At 45.9% G+C, this 14407-nt stretch overlaps 1 protein-coding gene across 1 annotated transcript; it reads right to left on the bottom strand.

The window, feature by feature from the left end:
• Positions 1 to 129: 129 nt before the first annotated feature.
• On the bottom strand, positions 130 to 13935 carry IKBKB (inhibitor of nuclear factor kappa B kinase subunit beta). Its single transcript, XM_059831412.1, has 21 exons — positions 13831 to 13935; positions 13656 to 13750; positions 12701 to 12818; positions 11874 to 11943; positions 8992 to 9080; positions 8420 to 8509; positions 7923 to 8047; positions 7476 to 7583; positions 7033 to 7162; positions 6394 to 6588; positions 6027 to 6141; positions 5537 to 5660; positions 5137 to 5288; positions 4961 to 5022; positions 3787 to 3896; positions 3476 to 3525; positions 2833 to 2932; positions 2488 to 2635; positions 2150 to 2277; positions 1328 to 1418; positions 130 to 793 (listed from the first exon to the last, which is right to left on the bottom strand). Exons 1-21 carry the CDS (start codon positions 13933 to 13935, stop codon positions 725 to 727), a joined length of 2274 nt encoding a protein of 757 aa, XP_059687395.1. The 3' UTR covers positions 130 to 724.
• Positions 13936 to 14407: the final 472 nt, after the last annotated feature.

Here is a 14407-nt window from a genome sequence, read left to right as displayed (position 1 = left end):
CCAGCTGTGCTTTGTTTTGGTTTTTTTTTTTGTGCAACTTTAAGCATGATTAATAGATAGTCTGCAAATGCTTTGTTAAACTATACATGTACACTGAAGATTTCCTTCTCCGTAGTCTCTAGGCTAACATCCTTACAACTCTCATGCTTTAGAGACCTGCACAGTGAAAGCAGCTTTTTCATTATTATTGAGGGTATCAAACAGAGCAAACCAAAAGTTTACATGTTTTAGATAATTTCGTTCCCATACAGGAAACAAGTATTAGGTAAGTACAACCATTACACTTAAGGAAAAAAGTGCAAATCAGCAAAGTTAAGAAATTAAGTAAGTTCACAGTTCAAGTATATTAGGAAGGTGACATCTACGAGTGACTCTGCAAGCTGATTGCATGCATTGTCCATTGTTCATTAGAAAGCCTAAAAGGCAGCAAAACAACCACATGTGATGCCTAAGGGAAGATACATCAGGACAGAGACTAAGAATATCTGCTGTCTTAAGGCACAATTAAGAACTTTTTCCAAGCAGTTAAACAGGCATTTCCCTACTGTATCTTTGTGGGGAAAAAAAGTGTCCGAGAGGTGGATACTAAAAGCTAGGCTGTGTGTATCATGTAAGCAGTAGGTGACAGTAGAAGGAGGCACTTGAACTTCCCTTCTCAGAGACAGCAGCTTTTCACAGTTGGCTTCCTGAAGTAGCATGTCTTCAGAGGCAACCGAAGTGATTTTTACATCTGGGTTTGTTCTGGACTGTTTGTTTCTTCTACCTGAAGCTGCAGCCAGCTCCAATCAAGAGCCTAAAGAATAAACAGAACTACGTTTAACACTAGGTTACAGTTGAGATTTCTCTAGAATAAAGGGGAAGCAATTTAAAAGATTTAATTTTACTGTGAACAAGTTGGTCAAGGTAGTTTCATGATGAACTATGCAATTGCTTTAAAGGAAACCCTTAAGCTACTTATTTTCTCTAATACTTCACTTTATTTTCAGTTGTCTGCTTCATTAAGCAAGCATCCCTACCCACCCATGTATTGCCACCCCACAACCATCCCAATTTTAAAAGTGCAATTTTGCAGTATTTTTGTACAACAGCCCATCCTTTATTGTTTGGCACAACTCAAGTCCCCAGTGCATGGCTCCTGCTCTCAGCAAGCATGGGGGGGGAGTGGGTGCTTTTGGTCTTCCACAACTCCTACTCTCTTCTTGTCCAAAAGAGTAACATGCAGATTGCTATTAACCCTACTACTTATTGATGATGCTTACTACACAAGCAGAAGTTTGAAGCCATAAGCTTCCCCAGTCCATTTATAGAAGAATATCAAATATGTTACCATGAAGCTCTGCTCCTGATCCTTCATTGTGTCATGCATCACATTTTCTAGTTGGCTACAGAGTTTCTGTGATTCCAGCAGTAGCTCCTCACTAAAAGGGACAATTATTACACAATTATTTTCCATGGCAGTTTTGTTTAGAGATGCTGCCTCCACCTTTAAGAAATATTTCTGGTGGGTATGCTGCAGAGCACTGAAGAACATTAACCTTTACCAGTGAGGTCATAAGCTAGTAATTCATACTGCAACTGGGAAAGTCGGTGGCATCCCCAGATTTACTGGAACAGGAGAAAGGAAGCACGTTCCAAGTTCAGGTTGGGTTCTTATTATGTGGAGTCGCTGTTGCTAGTGGTAAAGTTGCTTAATCCTTTAGTTTATATGCTGTTTTGCAACGTACAAATAAACAAACAAGGTCTGTCACTCCAACTAGTGACCCAATTAATTTAAGCAAGCCAGAACTACACACGCTTGGTTATAGCAGTCTCTCCTTTATGATAACAGCTCAGCTACTATCACCTTTCATGACAATGCTCCAACAATTCCTGTTGGCAGTGTACTTCAGGTGAGCCCAACCATTCCTGATAAAACAAACCCTTTATTATCAAGACAGGGGGAAGTGAAACTATGCATTACTCCTCCATTTTCATAAGGAAGATTCACAAGCTCCAGGAAGTCCAGCTACTAGGTAGAAAAGACTGCTAACAATGGAAGCTGAACACGAAGTGTAAAATGTAAGAAAGCCTGTGTGGCATCTCACAAAGCAGGAGCCCCAGCTTTGTAGTGCTGGCATTAGCAGCTACAGAACTCCAGACTTTGGCTCACCTTTTCCTGACAGATTCTGATAAATTATAGGTTCCAGAAGGGACCTGCAACAGCAGCTGACCAGGGCTACTAAGACGTGATGTGTTCATGCTCTCTGGACTGCCAGTAACAGGCCCACGTACTTTACTCTGAAGAAAACACAGAAGATTCAGATTGCAATTATTTCCACTAATTTTCAGCAGCCAGGAACATGAGACAGCCTGGAACTTGGCTTTAATACTAACTCGAAATAACAGAGAAAAGAACCATAGGACATACTAAATTTACTATTAGTTATTCCAGTAACCTGTGCTACAAACCATATTTTCAGGTTAAACGGGATTTTTTATTTTACTTACACAAGCAATTTTCAGCAAGTTCCACAGTTCTTTCTGTCGTTTCTCCTGAAGCCTAACAACTGTTTCCTCATCTTCATTCATCAGATTCATAACTTTCTCCACTCTGGGGAACAATTCCAGTGCCTTCTGCTTGCAAACTACAGTTTTACTATTAAAAAAAAATAATCAGATCACACGTGGGCAACTGCAGTAGGGGAACATTTCTGAAGTTTCTCATTTCCCTTTACACTCCGAGATCTCATTAGCTATATGCACTGTTTTTTAAAGTTCTACAACAAAACCTCTTGCTGAAAGAGAAAATGCTTTTTCTCAACCCTCAATAAAAGCTGACTCTGCAAAGCTCACCTGAGCTGAGCATAAATGACCCGGACTTTTTTTTCAAAGGTCTGGATTGCCTGTAGGAGCAGTCGTACTATTTCTTGGCTGTCACCGCTTGTCCTCTGATCTGAAATGAGAATCAGTATTACACAGAAAAGCAGGCTTATAGGACAGAGTGAGAAGATTCTTAGTGGCTTGTTTCCACTGCTGCTTCAATCCTGAAACATCCCAAGTTCAGGGCATGCAAGTTTGAGTGGGATGAATTGCACTGAATTTTAGCCACCTTCTTCAAAATGATGAGAATTGGAAAGAGTTGTTAGGGTGGGTCCAATGCCTTAGGGCTGTATAGCTGCTCAAAGGAACAGCTATGTCTTTCATCCTTTCTACACAGAAGCAACAGCATTTGCTTGCAGCAACAGCTTGCTCTAAGAAGAGCTCCTGAGGAGTTTCAGGAAGAGCTCAGAAGGCACCAAGAAAGCAAGGCTGGCCTAGTTTAAAAATTACTCCCTGACTCCCCTCTCCAAAAAAAGGCAAGTCCAGTAGAGTCTATGGGCAGCTAGTGTATGGGCAGGCCTAGAATGCAGAAAAAGTTTTCTCGGTGCTCATTATTGCATCTCCAAAGTTACTAGCCACACAAAACAAGCAGACCTTGAGCTAAAATGTCTTTTACCTCTTGGCTTCTCTCTCAATCTCCGGTACAGCTCTCTGGCTTGTTCTTCTCTAGAAGAAAAAGGCACAGAACACAAAGGACTTCTCTAGAACATAAATTACAAACAAGTAGTTCAAGAACTCAAATCTTTTATATACCAGTCTGCCATTTCAGACCAATGACAGGTAAGGAGTCAAAAACTGTCTTTTAGTATCAAAGTCCTCCCAGTCCCCCATCATTTGGGCTGAAGAGATAGCACTTTCATTGTCCTGCAGTGAATAAGCTTAGCTAGCAATACTCCTGCATCTGAAGTTCAACGTGGTTCAACTCACAAATCCTCCAGTGTTCCTCCTTGTTTACGACCTAGCGGGCTTCTCTGCAGATCCACAATGTCTGTCTGCAGGGCCATCATTCTCTTCACTAGCTGATCCACATCATCCTCCTGAAAGCAGGGCAGAACATAAGCAATAGGACAGTCTCTTAGTATGAGACACTACCACCCACACTGGCCCTTCCTTTCTCATTCACATTTCTAAACACTCACATTGGCAAGATGCAAACAGCAGCCTTGGACAAATGAGAACGAGTAATTTCAATTCAAGGAAATTAGCTTGGTGCTCTAGGATAAAAGAACTTCCAAGAATTTTTTGAAAAAAATTTGGCCTGTGACAAAGAGCCATTGAAGGGTCAGGCTTTGTAGTAAATGTACTGCTAGCCCCCAGGCCCTCATGCTTCCTTTTCCTTGGCTATTCCAGATCTCTTCTCTCATCCTATCCATCACTGCTTTTCCCTTTTTCCCCTCAGCACACAACCACATCCACTCCTGACACCACAAATTCTGCTTTTCACTTGAACTCATTCACATGCAGAAGCTGCCACTTGTTGGACAGTCATTCTGCCCTCTGCCTCCTCCCAACAGAGGGAGGCCAAGTGTTGGAAAAGAGTAAGGTATAAACTAGTCACCTTTCACTCCCCATCTGCGAGCGACAGTCCTTGGCCCTACTTACAGGGGTTACGTTGTCTTGTGTCATAAAGCCGAATGCCTTACTGGGAGCAGGTGCGGAACGTGCACCAAGAATGGGAAATCACACAGAATCACAGAATCACTAAGGTTGGAAAAGTTTAAGACTGATGCTTAAAATTCTTGGGTTCAGTCATCTAATCATTCACTTCCCCATTCAGTTTAACCTACATTCTAGCCTCTTTTCATCTATCCTGGCTCCAGGATTGGGTTAGCAGGACATCCGAGTGCAACCACTACAAAATCTCCTCTCGCATTCCCCAAGACCTCTCTTTTTCCCCTAAGCCTTACAAACACAGTGAGCTTCATGAAGTACTGGCAGTGGACAAAAACGGTGCCACCCAAGCCAAGGCAATGTGACATCTGGAATCGGCCGAGACACAAGAAGTTTCTACTTAAGGAAGGACAATGAAGGAAAAAGAAAAAAAGAAGGAAAAAAACAAGCCTTTTTTTCTTTATGGTAAGCAGTTGATTTAGAGACATACCCGCCCACAAAGTTCCACAGCTTGCTCCATCTCTTTCCAGGCAAACAGCAGCTTCTCAGAAGCTACAGGAATGAAAGAAAAGTGATTGCTTTTCTCAGGTTCATACAGGACAAGGTAGATACTTTGTGGGGATAAGAGGCATAAAAAGACCTCTGTTTGCCAGATGCTATACTCACTAATTCCAAATTCAATCTGTTCTTTATACTTCTCCAGATCTATTTGGATGCTTGTTTTAAAGAAGTCCAGCTTTGCCTTCAGCTGCTGGGAAAGGGAGGCCATAGAATTCTTCATCTTCGAGAGGGTACTATTGTAACGCAAGAGATTCATCCTGCATGGACAAGAAGGTCCTATTACCCTCCCAAACTAAAAATGCAGACTTCCACTTGTATCAAAAGTGGATACTTCAGAATGTAGCAGCGAGTATAAAAAGTTGTGTCAGAGGACGGAACTCTCAGCTTTTCATTAAACGGCTCCACTCATGGGCTTCCCCATTCCAACAGGGTCCCATTCCTGTCCTTTCCCTTTCACGAAGGAGCAAAGGCAGAGGTAAGTATTCTAGACAAACTACCACCGTACATGGCTGCTCGCTGCCCCTGCTGAAGCCGGTTACAGTCCTCTTTCAACATCCGGATTGTGTGCCAGATCTGTCCCCACACTTTCCGCAACTGGAAAAAGTGGAGATTCTTCTTTGGATCCTGAACTGGAAACACAGCGGGGGGGGCGGGGGGGCAGGGAGGGAAACGTATGTATCAGCATGAAGGCTGGAAGTAGTGTTACCACATGACAAAACAGACCAAAATATCACTCCTTTGAGGCGCATGTTACCTCTTGCAAAGCCTATAGTTGGCTAACCCCTATGCAGCTTCCCCAGTACATCAAAATCAAACACTTCCTTTCCTCAGTTATTTTGACAAATTGAATGAATGCTATGCCAGTCCATTTTACTGCTTCTTCAGTCCCAATACACTAAATGTCTCTACTCTTTGCACATGATACAGACCACACAACACAGGCAGCCCTCTCAACGCAGACAACCTCTCACATTCATGCTAGAGAAAGTCCTTACGGATGCAGTCAACACTTTCTGGATGAGGACGCAAGGCAACCTGAGCCTCATAGGCAACTTTCTGGGTATCAAAGAGGAAGAGGAGGGCTGTGTCTGCAGCTGCAGTATCATTCACCTGCAGAAGAAAAAAGACCCAACTAGGTTCTCTCAGAAAAAGCAAGCCTCAGTAACACCATAAACAGAATGTTCCTTCTCAGCCAAAGACTGAACACCAAAGGCAACAGGATGCCTATTCTGCAAGGGCTGTTAGGTCTGTGTGGTCACTATGACAAAAGCCTGCCAGAACAGCAGGGAGTGCTATGCTCCCAAAGTGAGAGCAGCGCCTGCTGATTCACTCAACAGCAAGGAAGGGAGTATCCAGACTCACCTTGCCATCAGCTATATGTTTAGAGGCCAACTTCTGAGAAAACAATGCAAGTCCAGCCTCCTGCAGTAGCTCCTGGTCCTGTTCTGGGATTCCCGTATCTGACTGGATCCTGGCCTTCACAGTCTGCAGAGTCTCCTCCTCTGTCACAGGGTAGGTGTGTACAGTTCCCGTAACCATGTTCAAAACATGAAGCAACTACAAAGAATAGTGTGACATGAGAAGGGCTGAAGATATATTGGTCATGTTTGAGCAGAGATCCCAGGACTGAGACACTGGTCACCAATAAACTGTTCAAAGCACTTGCAGGGCTCAAGAAACCACTCTGCAGCTACTTCATAACATTATACCAAAGCCCTTGACCTCCATCAACTGGAAGAGAGGCCACATGGCAATTAAACAGTTTCAGCCCCAGAATCCTCTACCAGAATATGGAACCAAGCACACACAGAAGCTATTTGCTACTCCCAACAAGCTCAGGGAGTATTTGACCTCAAATAAGCAAGAGGAAAGCACCTGTTACTGTCAGGAGACAATTAAATGAGATTCTGTGCTGCTCTTCCTCCTAGGTCTCTTTTCTCACAGACTACAGGCAACCGCTCTCTGGAAAACTTTTCAGGGTAATACAGACCCATTGCTCACCTTCAAGTTCAAAATGTCATCCAAAGCTTTGAAACACCCATTGGCTCCGTATGTAGGGTCTGTACCTCTCTGCCGTGGGTGCCACATTAACATGAGTTGCAGCCATTTCTCCAGCCTCCCAGCCAAAACACTGAAGGAACAAAACAAGAAGGGGATCAGAAGAGGTAAAAGTACATTTGCAGTCACCATGGGGCCTGGTCTCTGCAGGAGGACTGCCAAACAACTTCTCCACCGCCCCCCCAGCCCCCATCACAAATGCAGTGTTTAGAAGGCAGAAACAGGGACTCACAACTACGCCAGTCTGACAAGGGACACAAGCATTGTTTGTGTCGTGCACTCAATTTATTCACAGATTAACATAGTAAGATATGTAATATAAACCTGGTCCTTTTGCAGAAGAAACAGTTTATCCCAGTGTGGCATAACAGATTTCTAGTCCTCACCTGTTTAGATTGTTTGGGCAGGGTAAACTGCTAGAAAATTTGACTTCTCCAGATAAGTCTTCAGAAACGACAATATCGAGCTCACTCTTCTGTCGCACTTTTGCATGCCTAATGAATTCAAGCAAGTACAATGGTGAAATAACCAGCTGCCTTTCCCAGCCTGCATCTTAGCAGGCTCTTAAAACTACTCTTGATGGATGTAATACAGATGCGGCTTGGGTTTCTGCTACCTGCCCTGCAGAAGTCAGTCCTGATCCCAAAGCGCAAGTATCAGGAATACTGAACTTCCTCAGGTAGGTCAAACTCCTGTGAAGGGAGTTAGTCTCCATACGGGCAAGGAACATAGGGGTATTACCCTAAGAATCAAGGGACCACACTTCTACTTTCTGTACACGGGACAGTTGCATTGCATGTGCTCTTCTTATCACGTGGCCCCAGCTCACTCACCATTGCACTGGTTGCCAGTTGGGTAGGAATGGTCGGAAGCCTGTAATGCACTCAAAGGCCAGTGTGCCAAAGCTCCAGTAATCCACGGTCACCGTATACTTCTGCTGTTCCAGCAGCTCTGGAGCCTGAGACAGTTTACATACACATGAGATAAAGCCACCCATCTCTTAGCTCTCTCTATCCCCTAAGAGCTCATTAATGTTTGTACAACAGATTAAAGACTGTGAGAGGCAGAGCATTCAGCACGAGCTTTGAGATTCTCTCAGAGTGCACAGCAGAGGTTATTGGCACTCTTGCTTCTTATTTATAACAGACATAGCTAGCACACAGTGTGAAAACCCAGTGTCAGCAAAAAACCAGTCACCTTTGCTAGCTGCAGCACCCCAAACACACCCCACACCAGGACAAGTACTTCATCCCAGCCCAAAGCCCTGTAACAGTTAACTCTATCCCACTGCACAGTGGTGGCTGCTCTTCTAGCTGAATTCCTTCCTTACCAAGTACTGTAGAGTCCCAACAAAGGATGTGCATAGGCTACCCTGATCCAACTCCTTAGCATAACCAAGGTCAATGATTTTGTGTATTAACTGAAACACACAACAGAGAATAAGAACACTGGAGAGAGGTCTGGTTAAAAGTACACCATACGGCAGAGAAAGAAAAGGTTCAGCTCTTCAAATGTACGCAGGAAAGGCGCCAACAAAGAGATGGAAGTGGAAATGGGAGGCTCCTGTAGATTCCTAAAACCACGAAGTATGTAAAGTTGTCATTGGCTTGATACACACAGAGCTGGAGATATTACTGCTAATTCAGATATTTGGTCAATCAGTACAGTCTGGTTCTTTCCTTAATAGTTGAAAGTCAAAATGTAGGGCATTACCAGAAGTCTAATACAACCTTTCATTTCAGTTGTGCGCAGAATACTGTTCATCTGACGCACAGATCTGAGCTAGCTGTTATCCTGGGTTGAGTGCTCTTGCAGAAAGACCACTGTAACCGCATGAGGCACCTGCATGTTCCTCTTACACTTACTTGTCTGTGCAGGCAGAGGCACCTGGTTCCTGCTTACCCTTTGCTCTCCTTGCTGCAGGACAATGTTCTCTGGTTTCAAGTCTCTGTGGATGATCCTGTTCTCATGAAGGTACCTGAGAGCAGAAGCTGAGACACAGAAAAAGCAACCTGTAAGAGTGTAACTAACAGTACCTAGCATGAGCTCAGTAAGGATTCATTTCTACTTAGTATAAGCATGGCTTTTGGGTCAAATCTTGTACAATCTAACATACAATGAAACACCAAGTGCAAGAGGAAAAGTCGTTGTCAAACACTTCTGGACGCAGGGTTTGCTCTCTGGGTCTTCCCTCATGCCCTTCTTGTAAATTGGAATAACATTGCTTAGCTTCCAGCCAGCAGAGACCTCCCCAGACTCCCAAGACCTTTGGGAGATGATCAAGAGGGGTCCTGCCATAACATCCGCTAGCTCATTCAGTACTCTGGGGTGAATCCCATCAGACGCCATGGACTTGTGAACATTCAGCTGATACAGCTGGTCCCTTACAATTTTAGTGTCCACAAATGGAAAGTCACTGTTCCCGCACCCATGGTCCTCCGACTTAAGGGACCAGGCAGCCCAAGGTCTACCAGTATTATTAAAGACTGAGGCAAAAAAGCACTGAATGCCTCAACTTTTTCTTCATCCCTATTAGTCAGGTGACCATCTTCAACATTTAATCAGTCCAATGTTTTCTTTAGACCTCCTCTTGCTATTAACGGACTTTAAAAAGCCTTTCTTGTTGTCTGACACAACACTGGCCCAGTTTCAACTCTAATTGAGCTTTGGCCTTTCATGTCTTCTCCCTGCATATATGAACCACAGCTCTGTAATCTTCCTGCGAATCCTCACCTTGCTTCCAGACATCATGTGTTTTCTTTTTCCTCTTGAGCTCCATGACAAGTTCCCTGTTGAGCCAAGCCGGTCTTCTGCCCCACTTGCTTGACTTATGACACACTGGAATTGCCTGCTCCTATGCTTCTAAAAGGTAGTTCTTAAAAACTGACCAGCACTCGTGGACTCCTAAGCTCTCAAAAGCAGATTCCCAGGATACTCTGCTAAATAGCTCGAAGTTTGCTCTCTTGAAGTCCAAGGTAGCAACTCTGCTGTCCTTTTTTCTCATTACACTCAAAATTGTAAACTCTTGCCTCTGCCAAGACAGACACGTACCAGCACATCTCCCACAAGTCCTTCTCTATTCACAAATAGCAAGTCTAGGAAGGCATCTTTCCTAGTTGGCTGAGTACTTGTAATAAGAAGTTATCTCCCACAAACTTCAAGAATTTCCAAGACCTGCTCATCACAGCAGTATGATATTCCCAGTTGATGTCTGGGAAGTTGAAATCTCCCATAAGAACAAGGGCTACCAATCCAGAAACTTCTCCTAATTGCCTGTAGAATAACTCATCAGTGCTAATATCATGGCCAGGCGATCGAGTGGCTGTACTCAGCTTTTCTTTATCTATCTGTTTCTTCAACAGTCTTAACCTAGAATCCAAAAGTTGCTCTGCCAAACACTGTGTTCTGTCCTGTCCACAGGGTGTTCTTCTCCCCATTTCACCTGCAAAATTCTTTATAGGAAATTCTATGCAACGTACTTTGTCTGCTGAGACCCACTGAGACCCCACAACTGGCAGACTGATGAATTCCATCTAACCTAGAAAGACAAAAATCTCATCTTAAGAATACACAAAGACAGGATAAATGCCCTTTATTTTCTCACACTTGCTCAAGGTAATACCTTAACATATCTCCCCTCCTGTGGATAAAAAAAAATCATGGTGCTAGGAAAAACAAAACTTGGCAGCATTTACAGTTTGTGGCCTGAGCCAAAGGGACTCACTCTTCTGGTCTCTGAGACTTTGTGTCCCTTCTGACAGCACTGTATTCCAAGACAGAGTTCTCATGTTCAGTGCAAAGTGATCCAGCTAGACTTTCAGGAGTTATCAACAATACAACTGTCCTTCTCCTGAAGGACAGTAACCCTAGAAAGACCAACTAGGCATGCACTGAAAGTGATCAGGAGAACAAGTTATATCAATAGTTGAAAATACTTCTTATCAGCTACAATTTGGATCACAGAATTGAAAATTTGGGTCTGTACCTTTTCCCAAACACACACAAGCATATGAACATGAACGTCACACTAAACATGATCTGCTATTGTCTCTGGTCAGCACTTGGTATCATTTCCTGGTCACTAAGGAGTACAATGATGAGGCAGCAGAATACAAATGCTCTGGGAAGACACAGGACAGGAGATAAGGCCTAACTGCCACACCTGCAGTAAAAGTAATGACAAACACATGTTTATTCTCTGGCCACAAGCTCACTTTCTAAGCATACATCTGCCCCAAATGCACTTCTTAAACAGCCTCTCTCTAAAGCCTTAGCACCTGTTCAGTTTTGCCTCAGCTGTGTCAGTAAGATCACAACATAGCTTGACCAAAAAACTCCACCCCAAAAGTCTCTAGACAGCACTTGGCAATCTTAGCACCAGAACTGTCTAAAATTCCACATAGTGGTTGCCCAAATGACAATGGAAACCCACTGATCACACACATTCTGAAGTCCTGGTGATGAGCTGTTAAGCTGAGCGTGGAGGCTGATGTGCAACATAAACCAGAGTCACCTGGCAACTGTTCAGCTACCCCGAACCTTCCAGGAAATCCTGAGTGGCATTTTTGCTGGGCAAGAAAATCCGTCCCTACATTTTCAAGAATAAAAATGAAGGTTGGCTCTCCCACAGGGAAGGTTAGCAGAGCAAGACAGGAAACAAGTATACTCTTCAAAGGTCAGTCTAAGATGGAGTCATTAAGGTCACTGCTGCATACCCTTAAAGTGGATTCAGCACTGAAAGGGCTTCCATAGTTCGGACAACTGAAGGTACTGTTACCACTTACCAATATCAGATAACAAGATGAGAATAGCCTCTTCCCGCAAACCACAGCAATTCTCTAGCTGATTCAGGTACTGCAAGAAAACAACACAGAATATAGTCTTTCCCTCCTGTATCCCAAGTGAAGCTCACAATCCCACAAACTCTCAGGGATGCAAGAAGTTCCAGTAACAGCAGTGAAATTCTCTAGAGGCACAAAACCCTAAAGGATTGTGACCTCCAGTAGCAGCAATTACAGCTTCAGGCCTTGGTCTAACCGCATGGGAGGAGACAAGGAGCGAGTGAAAGAAGTCAGTGTCATCCCCATTCTCTTCCGTCTACTTGCTCCATCCTTCATAGCCATTTCCCCTGTGCCTGGCAGTATCAGCTCAAATCTCAGCTCTAAGCTCTGGGTTTTATCTATGGGCAGATTATAGCAAAGGTTAGAAAAACAGTACGATTAGAATTAACATGTGTTATTTTTTCCCTATGACAGATAAGAGTTAATCACTTTCAGGAAGGGTATAGCCCACAAATGTACCCTGCCCTACGATAGTCTTGGCCATACTCACATCCTGTTGCACATCCCTCACACATGCCCTCACCCTCTACGTGCAAACTCCTGACAGTATCACTTGCAGCCAAACAAATATGAAAAAGTTTCAGAAAGCACTTAGGTCTTCAAAAGCTGAATGTAATATCAAGGACCAACCCATCAAAACCTGTTGGTGCCATGACAAGAATTAGGAAGCATCAGGATGTGAAACAGGTTTTACAGGGAAACTTCAATAGAAGCCCTAGGATCAGCCGAGAAGCTGATCTAGCCCTTGGTCACCATCCCAGGGACCTCACCTTGCGGAGGTCTCCGCCTTGGCAGTACTCCATGGCCAGCAATGGCAAGTCATTTGGTGCAAGCTTCTGCATCCCTTCAGGGACATCACGGGCAGCCACCACATTGGGATGGTTCAGCCTGAGGAGTGGAAATGAGGCAAGTACACATGATGAGCAGAACTGGGGTAACACCTGAAAGACAATTGTTCTGCCACAGCTATGCAGTTTCACGTGCTCATGGTCATCACACAAACTCCTACAAGGATGTTAATCCTTTTTCAAAAATGAACTAGCCTATATGAAAAAATGAAAGGTCTGCAATTCTTCCATCCTTCATGGACCTAGACTCATCCCAACTCCTTGCATTTCACGTGCAGTCAGTGCATTCCTTCAATGCACATGCACAACAGATCTGCCTAGGAGCTACAGGAACGAGCTACAGGAACGAGCCTTGCGAAGGAGTGTGACGCAGTCTGTTGCCACCCTCCAGAAAAGACCCAAACCGCCGTCAGACCATTGCATCCTACAAAATCAATCCAATGCCCCAGAGGACAAGCCGGCACAGACATTAAGCTAGGCAAAAAAGCAGCTACGTAGCAGAACTCCTGTAACGCTGAAGGCAGTGGCAAAAGGGCCGAAGAAGGAACTCTAAGCCCCAAGACTCTTAATGAAACACAATGCGAGGTTTTCTTTAGCATGTACTTCTATGCACTTGCCCCCGTAGCGGGTCGGGCACCGTCCCGGAAGAGGCGGCAAGCGACCGACAGCCTCTCCCACCATTTACCTCAGCGCAGCCCTTAAATCCGCGCTTGAAAGCCGCCCCCGCTCGCGCGCCCCGGGGGCCGCTGACGCAAGCCCGCCTGGAGGCCGCTCCGCCCCGACGGCCAGTGGGCACTGGGCTCCGCCCGGCCCGGCCGGGAGCGCCAGGCCGAGGGCCGGCAGCGCCGCCGCCCGCCGTCAGGGCGGCCCGCCTCACCTCTTCATGATCTGTATCTCCAGGGCCCAGCGGTCGCGGTTGCGCGGGCTCAACTCCTGCCGACACTGCTTGATGGCCACCTGCTCGCCGGTCTCCTGCGGACACAGCGCGGGCTCGGCTGAGCGCGGGCCCCGGGCCGAGCCGAGCCGGGCCGAGGGGGCCGGCCGCCGCCTACCTTGTTGTGCCAGCGAATGACGTTGCCGAAGCCGCCAGTACCGAGGCGCTCCTTCATCTCCCAGGGGCCGCAGGTCTGCGCCTGCAGGGCCGGAGGCCGGCTCATGGCGGGGCCGCGGCGCTCCGGCTCCACAGGGCCTGGGCCGCGTCCGCCGACGTTTCCGGCTCCGGCGCGAGCGGCATGTGGCGCGGGCGCCCGCCCGTCCTTAAAGGAGCCGCGCTGCCCGGGCGCGGCCGCAGGTGCGCGGGGCGAGAGCTCCCGGCCCTGTCACCAAGCCCACTCCGTCGCAGAGCGGCGGCGGAGCGATCGTCACGGCCGGCATCCTTCCCGGAGTCAGGGGCTGGGGGTGAAAGGAGAGCAGAGCTCGTGGGCTACCGAAGTAAAATAGCAGAGCTGCCATCTCCTTCCCACAGCTTCGTTAACGTCTGCTAGGCGTACTGAAATGTACTGTTTGTCTCAGTTCCCCACTGCACCACCCAGGCCAAAACACTGCTCTGTGCATTACACCGGCTTCAGATACTGCTTCCTACTGGGCTGGCTGGCGTTAAGCGCTTCAATGCCGCTGGAAAGACGCACA

Source organism: Gavia stellata, chromosome 31 (assembly GCF_030936135.1).
Source record: "Gavia stellata isolate bGavSte3 chromosome 31, bGavSte3.hap2, whole genome shotgun sequence".
NCBI lineage: Eukaryota > Metazoa > Chordata > Aves > Gaviiformes > Gaviidae > Gavia > Gavia stellata.
This window is presented reverse-complemented; position numbering and strand designations above follow the sequence as displayed.

What these genes read in the sequence shown, in the direction of transcription:
- IKBKB (XM_059831412.1), bottom strand. Translation starts at nt 13,935, where the DNA reads ATGAGCCGGCCTCCGGCCCTGCAGGCGCAGACCTGCGGCCCCTGGGAG. An exon ending in ATGACATTTTGAACTTGAAG is followed by an intron (nt 6,589 to 7,032) that starts GTGAGCAATGGG and finishes TATTCTTTGTAG; the next exon opens with TTGCTTCATGTTTTGAACAT. An exon ending in ACAGATTGAATTTGGAATTA is followed by an intron (nt 5,023 to 5,136) that starts GTGAGTATAGCA and finishes TCATTCCTGTAG; the next exon opens with CTTCTGAGAAGCTGCTGTTT.